The 17,653-nt window shown below is 48.4% G+C and overlaps 1 protein-coding gene across 4 annotated transcripts; it reads left to right on the plus strand.

The window, feature by feature from the left end:
- The first annotated feature begins 5,880 nt into the window (after positions 1–5,880).
- On the plus strand, positions 5,881–14,494 carry qdpra (quinoid dihydropteridine reductase a). Of its 4 annotated transcripts, none has more exons than XM_079744330.1 (9): positions 5,881–5,967; positions 7,376–7,552; positions 7,908–8,000; positions 8,173–8,269; positions 8,419–8,559; positions 12,266–12,374; positions 12,990–13,073; positions 13,697–13,811; positions 14,328–14,494. In XM_079744330.1, the coding sequence occupies exons 2-8, from the start codon at positions 7,469–7,471 to the stop codon at positions 13,797–13,799; spliced, it is 711 nt and encodes a 236-aa protein (XP_079600456.1). In that variant the 5' UTR covers positions 5,881–5,967; positions 7,376–7,468; the 3' UTR covers positions 13,800–13,811; positions 14,328–14,494. The 4 variants fall into 4 exon arrangements, with proteins under 4 accessions (XP_079600456.1, XP_079600458.1, XP_079600455.1 ...); XM_079744332.1 differs by having other exon boundaries at positions 5,943–5,967; positions 7,468–7,552; XM_079744329.1 differs by lacking the exon at positions 5,881–5,967 and adding an exon at positions 6,269–6,330.
- The last annotated feature ends 3,159 nt before the right edge of the window (positions 14,495–17,653 follow it).

Genomic DNA, 17,653 nt, shown 5'->3' on the forward strand with positions numbered 1-17,653 from the left:
GTCTAGATATTTTATAAATAATATAAGAGATATAATAAAAAAATGTCTTCAAACATTAATGATTTTATGCGTTAATGTTTTAACACGTTTTTAATGTCCAAAAACATTGATACTTCCAACAAGCCTTTATCGTCTGAAATTCACTGAAACGAACTTTTGTAGTCCGACAATGACTTCCAAAAGGCTTTCATTGTGCTAGAGACATTCAATACAATGTTGTTATCTTAGAACAACCGTTTCTAAACATGTTTCACTGTCCTAGAAACACAACAATAATATTTCAATCACTCTTTTATTGTTTCAAAGCCAGCACTGCACTCAACAGCTTTTATTGTGAAATACACACTGCCAGCATGCTTTTACTGTCCTGAATTTAGTGCCCTGGGACTGATTACTCTCTAAATAAAACAATCACTGTCCTCCCAATAAGCTTCTGTTGTATTAAATACACCACTACAACACACTGTCATTGTCTGGAACCCACTGTGACGCTTTTATTGTTCATCCCACTGTTTCCCCAGCAGGCTTTTATTGTGTAAAACAAATGTTTCCCCAGCAGGCTTTTATTGTGTAAAACAACTGTTTCCCCAGCAGGCTTTTATTTTGCTATAAGCTAGTGCACCAGGTGAGCCATTACAGCGCTCTTACCTTGAAGCACAGAGAGGGCTTATACCATTTGTACTGTTTATAGGGGGGAGAGAGAGAGAGAGAGAGAGAGAGAGAGAGAGAGAGAGAGAGAGAGAGAGAGAGAGAGAGAGAGAGAGAGAGATAGTGGGGGGAGAGAGAGGGAGAGAGAGAGAGAGAGAAAGAGAAAGAGGGGGGGAGGGAGAGAGAGAGAGAGAGAGAGGTTCTGTTTAAAGGTTCATAATTATTATTATTATTATTATATATACCTTAGCTTTTTACTTTTTAGTTTTATAACGCTGTTTATTTTATTGTTCACTTGCTTTGGCAATGCAAATGTATACTTCTCATGCCAATAAAGCTTTTTTGAATTTAATTGAATCGAATTGAATTGAATTGAGAGAGAGAGATTCAGGCTCCAAGACCACCTAGACCCCTTCTTGACTCCTCCTTGACCCCCCTCTGCAGGCCTACAGAGCGGGGGGTCCTCAGCCCCCCTGAGGACCGGTCCCCAGTGGGTCTACGGGTCTAGTCTGATGTGAACCAGACGGACGGTTCGCGGCTCGGTGCGTGGCAGATGATGAACCAAAGTCGCGGTAATCCTCCCGGAGCTCACGTGTCAACTGGGGATTACATGGGGGAGGCGGGAGACGCGGGCCGTGGCCCGGGACAGACCCGGTCTAGACCCAGGACCGACCCGGGTAGGTCCCGGTTCAGACCCGGCGGACCCTGACTTCGTCGACAAGTTGAAGAGAGTCACTACACCAGAGAACCAACGGGTAAAACACACACACACACACACACACACACACACACACACACACACACACACACACACACACACACACACACACACACACACTCGGTCCAGGTCTTACCTCGCAGTCCGCGGATAACGGAGATATTCCGGTAGTTCGGTTGTTTTTCCCGGTCTTGAAGTCTTGGGACAGTCGGTCTAATAATCACGTGCAATCAATAACATGTGATCGATAACATGAGATCGATAACATGTGATCGATAAGGTTAATCCGTTATATCCACCGGAGAGGAGAGCTCCTCACCGTCTCTGCTCGCTGCCGTCCGGTCCCGAGTGCTCCTCCACCCCCTCCACCTCCTCCACCCCCTCCGCGCGCTGCTCCGTCCCAATGGATTTACATACAATCACCGGCAGAGCCAATCACAGGCCGCACTGCCAGCGCGTTCCCGTGTGTCCGTTGGTTTCCCTCTTTTTCCTTCCCGCCACGGCTCGCCCCTTGGCCAATCACAAAGCGTCTAATATCAAACCATAACTTTATATCCTCTGAGCTTACTGTTGATGTATTGTATTTTAATAAATCACTAATCGATGATCAAAGCGACAGCGCGCGGAGTTGTCATTAATAACAGAGCGCGTCACACTAATGACACGTGATGCTGTCGGCGCTAGCGTTCCCGCGCGGCCGCTCCGCCGAGGGGACGGCGCGATTCATTAGCCCCATGGACCTATTAAAGATTAGCCCGCGAAGAGGAAACCTCTCGCGGCTTCTAGATACGGTGCTTCAGGACGTGTGCGTGTGCGTGTGTGTGTGCGTGTGAGTGAGTGTTCAGTGGTTCATCTAGAGGTGTGACCACAGCTGTCAGGCTCCATTGTAGATTGCACGTTGGTCTGGGGAAGCTGCTGTCAATTTCTTCAGCTCAAGAGGCGTGATCAATGGGCCTAGTTCAAATGATTCTGTACGCAATTGGCTGCTTGCCGTCCTCATGTGTTCATCAATACGTCCTCATGTGTCCACAACACGTTCTCATGTGTTCATAACTGGTCCTCATGTGTTCACAACACGTCCTCATGTGTTCATCAACACGTCCTCATGTTTTCATCAACACGTCCTCATGTGTTCATTAACAAGTCCTCGTGTATTCACAACACGTCCTCATGTGTTCATCAACACCTCCTCATGTGCTCATCTACAAGTCCTCATGTGTTCATCAACACGTCCTCATGTGTTCACAACACGTCCTCATGGGTTCACAACGCGTCCTCATGGGTTCATAGCACGTCCTCATGTGTTCATCAACGCGTCCTCATGGGTTCACAGCACGTCCTCATGTGTTTATCAACACGTCCTCATGTGTTCATCAACACGTCCTCGGGTTCATCAACGCGTCCTCATGTGTTCACAACGCGTCCTCATGTGTCCACAACACCTCCTCATGTGTTCACAACGTGTCCTCATGTGTTCATCAACACGTTCTCATTGGTTCATCAACACGTCCTCATGTGTTCATCAACACTGTTCTGAATCCCAGCTGAGTCCTGTTTCCGTTGTGGTGACACTGGGCCAGCAGGGGAGAATGGTTTACAATGGGGTGAGCTACAGGGCTAGGGTTAGCTTCAGCCTTATCTTAACCCTACGGGGTTAGCTAGCTTAAGGCCTAGCTACCAACATGGTTAGCTACTTAGAGAGATGGTTGCATAGTGGGTTAGCTAACTATGAGGTAAGCTACCTAAAGAGTTGGCTACCTATTGGGTTAGCTTACTATGGGGTTAGCTTCCTATGGACCTAAATAGCTAGTTGATTAGCTAGCTACGAGCTAGGCCACCTGCTGGGTAAGCTCATACAACATAGCAGCTCCTATCTGTTTTACCGGCTCTTACAGTAATAGGAGATTACCAAACCAAACCCTTCTCAGAGGGAAAGTGTTACTGAAGTGGATCTCAGAGGAGAGATATCAGATTTCCCAACAAAGAGCCAGTCAGCAGAAGGATTGTGTTTGAGCATCGATCGGACCTGGGGGCATCGCTAGCCTCGTCGACACTCACGAGAGGAGAGGAGGGTCAGTCAGTCAGGGGGTGGAGTTTGGTCTGTCACTCAGGGGGTGGAGTTTGGTCTTTCACTCAGGTTGTGGAGTTTGGTCCATCTAACACACGTTACGATAAAATGCTAAACCAAGAAAGGCTTTGACATTTGGCTGCTCTATAATACAGGTTAGGTAATTCCTCTAACCTCTGCGTCAATGTAACACAAAGGGGCATTTAAAGCTTTTTCTCTAGCGACCTTTCCTTGTCCTGAACCCAAACCAACACTAGCATTAATCTGCCCAGACGCTCCCTGGCGGCAAACATGAGGTACTGCAGGCTGTAAAGGTCGGCCTCTGATTGAACGCCACAACGCTCCACATAATGTCAGACTGGTTCTTGGGATCCTTATCAGCGGGAAAACTCTTTCAGACCATTCTATCTTTTTAGCCCAAATCATTATTTTGACATTTTGTTGGAAATCCCTGAAGGTCAGAAAATACACTTTTATGTTGTTGACATTTTCCATGGTATTGACTGAAATTTTATGGGTCGCAAGTTCTTGAGTTCTTTTTTGTTTGTCTAGAGAAACACCAGTCTAGAGAACTTCTGGTTTAGACTGGAGTTTCTAAGGCCAGATAATTAGTTAATAGACTGTAGTTTAATCTAGACTGGAGGTTCTAGACTAGAAATAATGGTCTAGAGCTGGGTCCGGGCTCCGGGCCCCTGGCTCCGGGCCCCTGGCTCCGGGCCCCTGGCTCCGGGCCCCTGGCTCTAGACCCCTGATTCTGGGCCCCTGGCTCCAGACCACTGGGTCAGGGTTACCTGGCTATAGACCCCTGGCTCCGGGATCGGGACCCCTGGTTGCGGGCCTCTGGCTCCGGACCCCTGGTTGCGGGCCCCTGGCTATAGACCCCTGGCTCCGGGCCACTGGTTCCGGGCCCATGGCGTCGGGCCCCTGGTTCCGGGCCCCTGGCTCTAGACCCCTGGTTGCGGGCCCCTGGCTCCAGACCCCTGGCTCTGGGCCCCTGGCTCCACGCCCCTGGTTCCGGGACCCTGGTTCCGGGCCCCTGGCTCCAGACCCCTGGCTCCGCACCCCTAGCTCCGCACCCCTGGTTGCGGGCCCCTGGCTGTAGACCCCTGGCTCTGGGCCCCTGGCTCCAGGCCCCTGATTCCGGGACCCTGGCTCCGGGACCCTGGTTCCGGGCCCCTGGCTGTAGACCCCTGGCTCTGGGCCCCTGGCTCCAGGCCCCTGGTTCCGGGCCCCTGGCTGTAGACCCCTGGTTCCGGGCCCCTGGCTCCAGACCCCTGGTTCCGGGACCCTGGTTCCACGCCCCTGGCATCGGGCCCCTGGTTCCGGGCCCCTGGCTCCGCACCCCTGGTTCCGGGCCCCTTGCTCCAGACCCCTGGCTCCGGGCCCCTGGTTCCGGGCCCCTGGCGTCGGGCCCCTGGCTCCGGGCCCCTGGTTCCGGGCCCCTGGGGTCGGGCCCCTGGTTCCGGGCCCTTGGCTCTAGACCCCTGGCTCTAGACCAAGCTGTATCATCTCTCTCTGATTGTCTTGCTCGGTCCTGATTGGTCCCTCGCCCCCCTGAAGGTAAACCTTGGGAAGCAGCCGCCAGACAGCGGAGACACATCACAGCTTCTGCTCCTCCCTCTCCTCCCAGCTCCCCTTTCCTCCCTCTCTTATTATCTCTTCCCTTCCCCCCCCCCTCACTCCCTCTCTCCTCACCCAGAAGTACTCTGCTTGATTCCAACATGGCGGCCTGACATTCAGCAGACTGCAGCTCTCCTCTCTTCTTTCTAACAACACCTGAAACCAGTCTCAGCGTTTATAATCCATTTATAGTGTCTCTGCCCCCCCCTCCCGAGGGGGGGGGGGGGCACTGCTCGGGGAGATTATCGGACTGCATAGAAGTTTGGTCGTATGTGGTGGTGACTAAGAAATGTCCCAGTGCCCACAGGCTACAATCTCAGCACAACTATTTATTCTTATTTGTTCGTCACGGTTGGAATGCATCTCATGCTTTTCCCAGCTGAAGGCCCAGAGCCACTTAACACACTAAACACTCTGGGGCAGCCCAGTGTGTGGGAGGATGGCGACATCTGGTGGTCACCGAGGGAATTGCGGTGAGTTGTTGAAGGGGCTGATTTCAGATTATTCATGGGAAAATCATTTCAGTGTTGGTTATCAGGTTAGAGTTGGTTAAAAATCGACATATCAGGTAAGAGACGGTTACGTGTATTAGTTGATCATATTTTAATGAAGAATCACGAATACACAGAAATGGCTCAATCATATGCAAACCTTGTTGTTCAGGTGTCAAATCGGATTGTTCTAACGAGCTCTGCTTTTGAAATGTTAATGCACTGGAACAGTGTCCATCGTGATGAGTGTATAGATGAGTTTTGGTACGTCCTGTAGGTCGGAGGGTGGAGGACAGCGCCCCCCAGCGGTAGATCGGAGGAGGGCAGCGCCCCCCAGCGGTAGGTCGGAGGGTAGCGCCCCAGCGGTGGCTGCTGGTACGTGCACCATCGCCACAATCACAACACTCACCCGCTCCTCACTGGTGAGTTGTTGTTCCTCCATCGAGTTCAGGTTTAAGTGTCAATGTGTAAGGTGTCAGTGTGTTAGTGTCAAGCTAGGGTTAGCATGTGTCTACTGTTGACATGGAGCTAGGGTTAGCATGTATTACTACCAGCGGTTCATCTCACCACGATACTTCGTGGTCCGAATTCCCCTATAAATTACACATCATCAGGCAGATAATAGGTCGCCCTTACCACCGGGTGGGGTCCTTCTCCGTTTGTAAACATTGTCGCAAGCAGTGTTGCCAGGTTGGGCCAGATTTCCCGCATTATCTGGCAACCCTGGTCGCAAGTCGCGATAATCTAGTTCGTTCAACCGCATGGAGACAGTGCATTCAGACAAAGTGAGTCGTTATTTACATTTACACAGCAGTTAGTTCCGACCAAGTAATTTGATTGAACAAGAGGCATTCCATAAGTGCTGATATAAAGTACAACACCACTGGCACTTTTAACTATACATATAATGTATCACTCCGCTTTACAGGTGTTCTAATAACCATTAATGTTATTATTCTATTTGTGTTGGCGGACCCAAATAAATCTTTAAATAAACAAACAGATCATAATCTGTTGTTGTTTATTACTGTTAACTAGTAAATGGCCTACGGCATCGTACCTACGACCGAATCACAGCCGTGCTGATATTCAGTACAACAGCACGACCTCGAGTGTGATATTGCTTAATTGTGTAATTTCAGAACAGTGCAGTTGATGTACAAGAACAGTATATATAGAACTGTGTAGTTGATACGAACAGTATGTATAGAACATTATATTTACGTATAAGAACAGTACATTTATGATTAAGAACAGTATATATAGAATATTACATTTCCGTATAATATCAGTACATTTTTAATTAAGAACAGTACATTTATGATTAAGAACTGTACATTAATGTATAAGAACAGTATATATAGAACAGTGCAGTTGATATATATATATATGTGTGTGTGTGTGTGTGTGTGTGTGTGTGTGTGTGTGTGTGTGTGTGTGTGTGCGCGCGCATATAGGCTAAATCTCTGTAACATATATACCAGGACTGAGAGACTGTGGTCTGAGGAGGCCTCCTCAATAACCAGATAACATCACCGCTATCATGTGGAGATAATGAGATCCATGTTGGACCGCCTCCTCAAACTGAGCTGTGATTGGGTTCAATACAAAACCTGTTGCTCCTCCCAACCAGGCAGCGCCTCTCATTCTCTCCCCCCTCCTCCCTCTCTGTCCCTCCTCCTCCCTCTCTCTCTCTTCACCCATCTTTCTCCACCCTCTCTCTCCCCCCCTCCTCCCTCTCTCTCTCTCTCCCCCACTCCTCCCTTTATCTCTCCCCACTCCTCCCTCTCTCTCTCTCCACTCCTCCCTCTTTCCCTCCCTGTTCTATAGTCCTCACTCTGGTCCTGACCTCACTCTCTCCGCCTCGCTCGCTCTTCTCACTCACTCTCCGCCTCACTCTCTGTCCTCACCCTCTCACCCAGCATGGCGTCTCACCGGGTCCTGGTCTATGGGGGTAAAGGAGCACTGGGCTCCCAGCTGGTGCAGCATTTTAAATCCAAAGGCTGGGTGAGTCCTGTTTCATGTGCCCTAAGACCTATTAGAGGACTGAAGGGCCGTGGTCTGTTACCATCAGGATCATCTGCTGATAGTGAGCAGCTTGTCTCTCTCCTGTCTCTCTCACACCCCGCTGTCTCTCTCCTGTCTCTCTCACTACCTGCTGTCTCTCTCCTGTCTCTCTCACACCCTGCTGTCTCTCTCACGCCCTCCTGTCTCTCTCACACCCTGCTGTCTCTCTCCTGTCTCTCTCACACCCTGCTGTCTCACACCCTGCTGACTCTCCTCCTGTCTCTCTCCTGACTCTCCTCCTGTCTCTCCTGTCTCTCTCCTGTCTCTCCTCCTGTCTCTCCCTCTGTCCCCTCAGTGGGTGGGCAGCATCGACATGGCCCCCAACGAGGAGGCCAGTGACAACGTGCTGGTGAAGCGGTCGGAGTCCTTCATGGAGCAGGCTGACCAGGTGAGAGGTCTGCCCTCGTAGCAACCCACTGATCATTATGGGATGTAAAGGTAGCAGGGCTGATGAGGATGTGTGTCAGGGATGCAGACGGGGGATGAGAGATGCCTGGTGGAGTGTACCCCGCCTTTGTCCAAACAGAGCGCCGTCTCATAGCCCCCCCCCCCACTCTCAGGTCACCACCGACGTGGCCCAGTTGCTAGGGCAACAGAAGGTGGATGCCATTTTGTGCGTGGCGGGCGGCTGGGCAGGGGGAAAGTGCAGCTCCAAAGGTCAGAGGTCAAGCTCTTTGTTTGCAGTAAAGTTAATCATCATCTGATTGTATGATGTCGGTGTAGTAAAGTAATTGATATCATATATCAATTACACATGTGTGTGTGTGTGTGTGTGTGTGTGTGTGTGTGTGTGTGTGTGGTTCCAGACCTGGTGAAGAACTCAGACCTGATGTGGAAGCAGAGTGTCTGGACCTCCACCATCTCCAGCCAGCTGGCCGCGTTGCACCTGAAGACCGGGGGCCTGCTGGCCCTGACGGGGGCTAAGGCCTGCCTGACCGGGACCCCAGGTAGGACCGGGGGGGGGGGGGAGCATGACTCAGCAGAATGACTCAGCAGAATGACTCAGCAGAATGAGAGCCAGACGTTAGCTGTTAGCTCTAATATCACAGCGTCAATATTAGCAGGTGAGCCACGTTGACTCAACCCCCAGGAGATTCCACATGCTGTATGACGGTCTAACATTATATCAGTGGGAAGGCTAGCTAGCAGCTAGTGGATAGCTAGCAGGTAGCTAACAGTACCCTAACACAGGGAAGGCTAGTGGCAAGCAGGTAGCTAACATGCCCTCACACAGGTAAAGCTAGCTAGCAGGTAGCTAACAGTACCCTCACACAGGGAAGGCTAGTTAGCAGGTAGCTAACAGTACCCTCACACAGGGAAGGCTAGCTAAGGCCACAGAGGAAGATAGAGACTAACATTAATGACAGACTCAGCATCGGGGGCTTGGGGGGTCTTGGTATGACCCCCCAGCACTGGGAGGGAGGAGGTTGTGGATTACAGAGGAGGGCTCAGACAGCATCACATGCGGACCGCCTGATTCCACACATTCTAGACGACTTAAGGTCTCATGTCAGACTTGAGGCAGCATGGGAACACCCTACAACCTGCGACCTACGACCTTCAACCTGCGACCCCGTCCCCGTCCTCAGACACAGACAAGAGGTCTGTCAGCAGGGGGCTTTTTAGGTTTGTTTTCAAATTCCTCCTTTAGAGGGGAGGGGAGGAGTGGAGAGGAGAGGAGAGAGCAGAGAAGAGGAGCAGCTAGTGAAGGGGGAGGGGAGAGGAGGGGAGAGAGGAGAGGAGGAGGAGAGTGGACCCCTCTGGTACGAAGAGGATGGAGCTTTAGGAGGCTGAGCGGGATCCATGTAGAAAGACTACAGAACACTGGAGAACTCTGTGGTCCATGTTGTCAATGTGTTCCTGTCTTCGCTGCAGGGCCCAGTGGTCTCATAAGAGGCTATAGGCCGGTCTGTTGAGGCAGGCGGCTGTCTGAAGTCAACTGAGCTCATTTTTTATCCTCTAACTGTTCCCTGGACGTCACAGTGTTATTACTGTAGTGCTGTTTCCTAGACAACCACAGTGTTATTACTGTAGTGATGTTCCCTAGAGACCACATGGTTATTACTGTAGTGCTGTTCCCTAGACAACCACAGTGTTATTACTGTAGTGATGTTCCCTAGAGACCACATGGTTATTACTGTAGTGCTGTTCCCTAGACAACCACAGTGTTATTACTGTAGTGCTGATCCCTAGACAACCAGTGTTATTACTGTAGTGCTGTTCCCTAGAGACCACGGGGTTATTACTGTAAAGCTGTTCCCTAGACAACCACAGTGTTATTACTGTAGTGCTGTTCCCTAGACAACCATAGTGTTATTACTGTAGTGCTGTTCCCTAGACAACCACAGTGTTATTACTGTAGTGCTGTTCCCTAGACAACCACAGTGTTACTGTACTTCTGTAGTGCTGTTCCCTAGAGGTCCCAGTGCTGTTCCAGCAGGTTTTGCACGATGGCTAAAGTCTTTGTCTGAATGTTTGTTTGTTGTTTGTTTCATTATTTCATCATGTTTGACTAAATTTAAACAAAAACGAGGTAACAATAGATTTGTGCAAAACAACACTCCCCTCCTCCTATTGGTCCGTTCCCCAGTGGGTGCGCTCATGCGGCGGTGTGTGATTGGACGAGGGCAGAGCGGGCGATGTCTGTGAGGATAAGCTGATCCAGATGGTTATGCTGCTGCAGCATTCCTCAACACAACAGTGTGGCTCCAAACCAGTTCAGTCAGCAGGGAGAGGAGTCCCAGTTAACTGGTGGCCACTGGTTCACTAGGCCACTGGTCCACCAGTTAACTGGTGGCCACTGGTTCACTAGGCCACTGGTCCACCAGTTAACAGGCCACTGGTCCACCAGTTAACAGGCCACTGGTTCACTAGGCCACTGGTCCACCAGTTAACAGGCCACTGGTCCACCAATTAACAGGCCACTGGTCCACCAGTTAACAGGCCACTGGTTCCCTAGGCCACTGGTCCACCAGTTAACAGGCCACTGGTTCCCTAGGCCACTGGTCCACCAGTTAACAGGCCACTGGTTCACTAGGCCACTGGTCCACGAATTAACAGGCCACTGGTCCACCAGTTAACAGGCCACTGGTTCCCTAGGCCACTGGTTCACCAGTTAACAGGCCACTGGTCCACCAGTTAACAGTCCACCGGTCCACCAGTTACCAGGCCACTGGTCCACCAGTTAACAGGCCACTGGTCCACCAGTTACCAGGCCACTGGTCCAACAGCTAACAGGCCACTGGTCCACCAGTTAACAGGCCACTGGTCCACCAGTTAACAGGCCACTGGTCCACCAGTTAACAGGCAACTGGTCCACCAGGCCACTGGTCCAACAGCTAACAGGCCACTGGTCCACCAGTTACCAGGCCACTGGTCCACCAGTTAACAGGCCACTGGTCCACCAGTTAACAGGCCACTGGTCCACCAGTTAACAGGCAACTGGTCCACCAGGCCACTGGTCCAACAGCTAACAGGCCACTGGTCCACCAGTTACCAGGCCACTGGTCCACCAGTTAACAGGCCACTGGTCCACCAGTTAACAGGCCACTGGTCCACCAGGCCACTGGTCCACCAGTTAACAGGCCACTGGTCCACCAGTTAACAGGCCACTGGTCCACCAGTTACCAGGCCACTGGTTCACAGTTCTAAATAAAAGGATCACATTTACCTGATGTTACCTCCTTTAGTGGTCGTTCTCTGATCTCGGTCCAGGTCTGGTTCTATGATAGTCTCTGGTCCCAGGTCAGTGGTCTTCAGGGGGTCTGGTCCCAGGTCAGTGGTCTTCAGGGGGTCTGGTCCCAGGTCAGTGGTCTTCAGGGGGTCTGGTCCCAGGTCAGTGGTCTTCAGGGGGTCTGGTCCCAGGTCAGTGGTCTTCAGGGGGTCTGGTCCCAGGTCAGTGGTCTTCAGGGGGTCTCAGCAGGTCTCTGAGGTGAGGTCTAAGACATTGTTAGAGTGTCTTCACGTCTCCACGACCGATCCTGAGTCAATCTGAGAACAACTATTGATTTCCAATACAATCAGCCTCTCATCACCACGGTTATATTATGGTCTGTATCTCTAGGTGTGGTATATTATGGTCTCTATCTCTAGGTGTGTTGTATTATGGTCTGTATCTCTAGGTGTATATTATGGTCTGTATCTCTAGATGTGTTGTATTATGGTCTGTATCTCTAGAAGTGATATTATGGTCAGTTGTTATATTATGGTCTGTATCTCTAGACGTTATATTATGTTCAGTTGTTGTATTATGGTCTGTTTCTCTAGGTGTTCATATTGTGGTCCGTTGTAGGGATGTGACATTAATCACATTTTAATCGTAGTTCGCTTTTTTGGTCAAACGATCTCCAAACTTTTCTAATTTTTTTTTTAATATATATATATATATATATATATTTGTTTTATTCAGAACAGCTGAATACATATTTGTACTTTATATTCGATTTGAACATTTTGTGCATTTTTTTAAGGGGAAAGTTCTCAGTTACAAAAGGTTTTTTTGGAGAGAAATGCTGATGAATGCATCATGTTTTCAAACTCTAAAATAATCGTTTGAATAATCGTGATTTTTAATATTGACCAAAATAATCGTGATGATGATTTTTTCCATAAGCGAGCAGCCTTATTCCGTTGTTATATTATGGTCTGTTCCAGGTATGGTTGGTTATGGGATGGCGAAGGCTGCAGTCCATCAGTTGTGTCGGAGCCTTGCGGAGAAGAACAGCGGCCTGCCAGCAGACGCCATCGCCGTGGCAATCCTACCGTAAGTACTGTAATATAGGCCCACTGACCATCCTACCGTAAGTACTGTCATATAGGCCCACTGACATTCTACCGTAAGTACTGTAATATAGGCCTACTGACCATCCTACCGTAAGTACTGTAATATAGGCCTTCTGACCATCCTACCGCAAGTACTGTAATATAGGCCCACTGACCATCCTACCGTAGGTACTGTAATATAGGCCCACTGACCATCCTACCGTAGGTACTGTAATATAGGCCTCCATCCATGTGTCTGGAGGTGTTAAGATAAGATAAGATATACTTTATTCGTCTCCGCAGCGAAATGTAGGTGTTCCAGCAGCCAGCATACATACAAACAACACAACACAACAAAACAGATGTATACATACATATCCCACCTATACAAAAACCATGAGCCCACAATACCTAGCCTAGGAGAAAAAAAAAAGTGGAATGGATGGTCCATGTGCAGAAGTATAAGTATAAGTAGCTGTTACTCAGCGATAACAGTACAAAATGTGTGCAAATATACAGGTATGCAAATATACAGGTGTGCAATAGACAGGTGCAATACTCCTATACTAATTAACTCCTCTGATGCTGATGCTGAACATCTTCTTCCCTCCATCAGGGTAACCTTGGATACGCCGATGAACAGGAAGTTCATGCCGGATGCAGACTTCGGTACCTGGACGCCGTTGGAGTATGTCTCTGAGTGAGTACCGGGTTCAGAACGTTCAGAACGTTTAGAACATTAGCATGTTGAGGTGTTAGCTGCTCTTCATTTGGCCATCGTGTATCCGTTAGCCCGGATGCTACGCGTGTTTTGGGAAACACGTGGCAATTAAATGTAAAACAGTTTATAAAAGACAAGTAGCAGTGTATAATATACTGGGTAGTAGTGTCTAATAGTGGGTAGTAGTGTATAATAGTGGGTAGTAGTGTATAATAGTGGGTAGTAGTGTATAATAGGGGGTAGTAGTGTATTATAGGGGGTAGACGTTTAATAGGGGGTAGTAGAATGTGTACTAGCTGGTGGTTTAATCCATGGCAGATTAGAAGGGATTGTGTGCTGTGTGTGTATGTGTGTGGTGTGTGTGTGTGTGTGTGTGTGTGAGTGTTATATATCCTATATAACATTCATAAGATAATGATGATATTGGAGTGTTATATATGTTATATATATGTTAGGTGTTATATATTTAATGAGGTCATGCTTAAAGCCTGTTAAGAGTCTATTCATACAACCCGTCATATTTACGTAATCAATAATACTGTACTGTGATTGGTCCGTGTGACTGGGAGACTGCTCATCTTTGATTGGCTGTTTGTTTCCAGGATGTTCTTCGGCTGGGCGAGCGGCGTCGATCGCCCGGTGACCGGCAGCCTGGTCCAGCTGATCACCACTGGAGGGGCGACCGAGGCTGTGCCTGCACAGTAGAGGGAGAGACAGGTACAGAGAGAGAGAGAGAGAGAGAGAGAGAGAGAGAGAGAGAAAGAGAGAGAGAGAGAGAGAGAGAGAGAGAGAGAGAGGAAGGGAGGGAGGGGGAGAGAGAGAGAGAGAGAGAGAGAGAGAGACCTCTAGTGGTCATTGTAGTTAACTGAAGCTAAACTTCAGGCTCTATCTTATGACAGTAGGAGGCGTCACACAGATCCTCTCCTGCTACGGCACGCTGCGCTTTCTACCGGTTTTTAGACTTTGCATAAAAGTGAAATATTCTCAACATGTCACACTTAGCCCAGGCAGCCAATCACAGTCCTTAGTACCTCAGCCCAGTCATCATCCAGACACAGCTCAGGAAGGTGGTGTTCACTCTGTGTGGGCGGCCCTAGGTCGTGGTATTACCCATCATGCAGCAGTGCTCATCTGTAAACACCTCTCTGTGTGGGCGGCCCTAGGTCGTGGTATTACCCATCATGCAGCAGTGCTCCTCTAACTGTCGTCAATCACCTGGTTTGTTGTTTCCAGATCTACGCGTCTTCAACCACCACCAGGACCTCTGCTGGCACCACCTGTGTGTGTGTGTGTGTGTGTGTGTGTGTGTGTGTGTGTGTGTGTTTGTTGTCCAGTGTTTATGTGAAATGAATTGTTTTCAAAAGTTGTTAAAAAATAATAAAGAAAAGAGTCTGTTATCATTCTGTTACCCTTCTCAATGCTTAACTTTAACTACCACACCCTTAACTTAGGCCTTAACCAACCACCTTAACCGTGTACCTAAACTAATCATCTCTAACCTTATACAAAGAATAGCATGGTGGTGATCAAATGGTCAAGGGGTGGTGATCACATGAACATACCAAGAGTAATTCTCACCACGACCACCAGAGAGCGCACTTCTACAGCCAGAGAGAGAGAGAGAGAGACACACACAGACACAGCGGGAGAGACAGAAAGAGAAAGGGACAGACGGAGAAGGAGACAGAGGGACAGACAAAGAGAGAGACACATAGAGAGAAAGAGAGGGACAGAGAGAGAGACAGACAGAGAGAGAGACAGGGAGAGAGAGGGACAGAGAGAGAGACACACACAGACGGAGAGAGAGCGACAGAGAGGGATAGAGAGAGAGACAGACAGAGAGAGGGACAGAGAGAGAGACACACAGACAGAGAGAGGGGGACAGACAGAGAGAGACAGACTCGTCATGTGGACTGATGGTTTCCTCGTCTCCTCCCGTCAAGACGGCCGAGGTGCAGAGGCCACGGCCACACGGTGGGGGGGGGTGCGTGTTCATCATGAGAGCGTTTCACTGGATGCTAGTCTGTGTTGTGAGGGATTAGAGATGTAATCCAGTGCCATCCCTCATCACCATGACAACCAGGCTCTGGTAACCACGACGCTCTGTGACGCGTCTACCTAGAAGGCCACGCTGCACAGAGGTTGAACCTTGACCCTGTGACCCTCGTCTCTGGTAATCTCACTCTCAGCTACAATTTCACTCAAGAACAGAGCATGGTAAAGAATGAAGGTGTGTATGTGTGAGTGAGTGTGTGTGTGTGTGTGTGTGTGTGTGTGTGTGTGTGTGTGTGTGTGTGTGTTAGGACCCCCATATGGTAACTATTGAGTGCTGAGGAGAAGTGGGCGTGTCTGGGGGCCACATGGTAATGTTTACCACCTGGCTGCCGTGGTAACCAGACCCAGGGGCCCGGAGCGTGAGAAGAATTCTCCTCCTCTACTCACCCACCACAGCACACCCCGGACACGCCCCCTAGCTTCCTGTCTGACCCCCAGCTTCCTGTCCTCTTCCCCTCCTCCTCCTCTCCCCTCCTCTTCTCCTACCGTCCTCTCATCCTCCTCTTCTGTCCTGCTCTCCTCCACTTCTCCTCTCTCTCTCCTCCTCCTCTCTCTAGGAAGAAGGAATCAAGGACATGACTGTAAGACCTTTAAGCATAGTGCTGTTAGAATGAATTGGTTCCATCATAATGTACCTGACAATGTTTACTTTAAAAGCATAGCAAAAACTCCAGACATTGTAATTGTAAATGTAAGACTCTGAAAACTGTACTCCTTATTGAGGTGGACTGTTACTTTGATTTGTATATGAACACCTGCTACTACTCTAAGTTACTGAAATAACAGCCACTGGTGAGTCGTATATATGCCATCTAGGTTACCAATGTAAAATAATATCTTTGATCTTTGGAAGCTTAGGTCATATCCACAGGGATGGGGGGGTTACATAAGAAGGAAGCCAAAAGATTGGCAAAATGTTGCTCTGTTTCAGCCACCATAGGTTTTATGAAAATCTGGAGACAAAGATGTTTTGTTTACCCATAAGTGATCGGTGTAAACTCTCTCTCTTTTGTGTGTATATTGTAGTGTGTGTGTGTGTGTTTGTGTGTTGCTATAGTGCAAAGAATGAAATACTCTATTAAGATTTGACAATATTTGACTTATTAACAACTAATGATCAACTATTGTAAACTATTATGATATATATATATAACTATAATTAACTTCTAAAGTTACTTGGTCCGTATGGTATTTGACAATATTGATCTGAATGATCAGTAAAAGTAGCGGTGAGCTCATGAAATCATTCATTAAAATTTTGAAAATTTGGATATTCAGGTTCGGTTTCGCACACAGTTTCAGGCTATGAGGACTTAAAAGAGGCCACGTCCTTCATTATTCATGCTAATTTATGCATCAAAATATCCAACTAATGAAATTTCTGAATGCATAAGTGTGTCTGAAAGCAGAGTAATGAGATATGCCAATAATAATAATATGTAAATGTGGTGAATTATTGAAGAGGCTGAGGATCTGATATTAGTTTCCATGTTTATTTCAGAAATACTCATCGCGACATATTCCATAACTAAAGCGAATCAAACACCGAGATCAATAATTCAACTGGACCGCGTGTGTGTGCGTGTTGGCTGTATGTTGTAGGTTGGTTGTATGTTGGTTGTTGGTTGTATGTTGGGTGTATGTTGGCTGTATGTTGGTTGTATGTTGGTGGTATGTTGGCTGCTGGTTGTACGTTGGCTGCTGGTTGTATGGTGGTTGTATGTTAGTTGTATGATGGTTGTTGGTTGTATGTTGGTTGTATGTTGGCTGTATGTTGGTGGCATGTTGGTTGTATTTTGGTTGAATGTTGGTTGTATGTTGGTTGTACGTTGGCTGCTGGTTGTATGGTGGTTGTATGTTGGTTGTATGTAGGTTGTATGTTGGTTGTATGTTGGTTGTATTTTGGTTGTTTGTTGGTTGCATGTTGGTTGTATATTGGCTGCTGGTTGTATGGTGGTTGTTGGTTGTATGTTTGTTGTATGTTGGCTGTATGTTGGTTGTATGTTGGCTGTATGTTGGTTGTATGTTGGTTGTATGTTGGTTGTATGTTGGTTGTATGTTGGTTGTATGTTGGCTGTATGTTGGTTGTATGTTGGTAGTATGTTGGCTGCTGGTTGTATGTTGGTTGTATGGTGGTTGTATGTTGGCTGTATGTTGGTTGTATGTTGGTTTTATTTTGGTAGTATGTTGGCTGCTGGTGGTATGTTGGTTGTATGTTGGTTGTATGTTGGTTATATGGTGGGTGTATGTTGGCTGTATGTTGGTTGTATTTTAGTAGTATGTTGGCTGCTGGTGGTATGTTGGTTGTATGTTGGTTGTATGTTGGTTGTATGGTGGGTGTATGTTGGCTGTATGTTGGTTGTATTTTGGTAGTATGTTGGCTGCTGGTGGTATGTTGGTTGTATGTTGGTTGTATGTTGGTTGTATGGTGGTTGTATGTTGGCGTTGTGATGGTGATCACGTGACCATGTGGTCATGTGCTCCGATCGGCCATGCGGACCACC

Source organism: Pollachius pollachius, assembly GCF_949987615.1.
Source record: "Pollachius pollachius genome assembly, chromosome: 10".
In the NCBI taxonomy this organism is placed as follows: domain Eukaryota; kingdom Metazoa; phylum Chordata; class Actinopteri; order Gadiformes; family Gadidae; genus Pollachius; species Pollachius pollachius.

Excerpts from the sequence above, each read along its gene's own strand:
- qdpra (XM_079744330.1), top strand. The coding sequence starts at position 7,469 with ATGGCGTCTCACCGGGTCCTGGTCTATGGGGGTAAAGGAGCACTGGGC. Across the intron at positions 8,270-8,418 it reads GGGAAAGTGCAGCTCCAAAG|ACCTGGTGAAGAACTCAGAC; the intron begins GTCAGAGGTCAA and ends GTGTGGTTCCAG. Across the intron at positions 12,375-12,989 it reads ATCGCCGTGGCAATCCTACC|GGTAACCTTGGATACGCCGA; the intron begins GTAAGTACTGTA and ends TCCCTCCATCAG.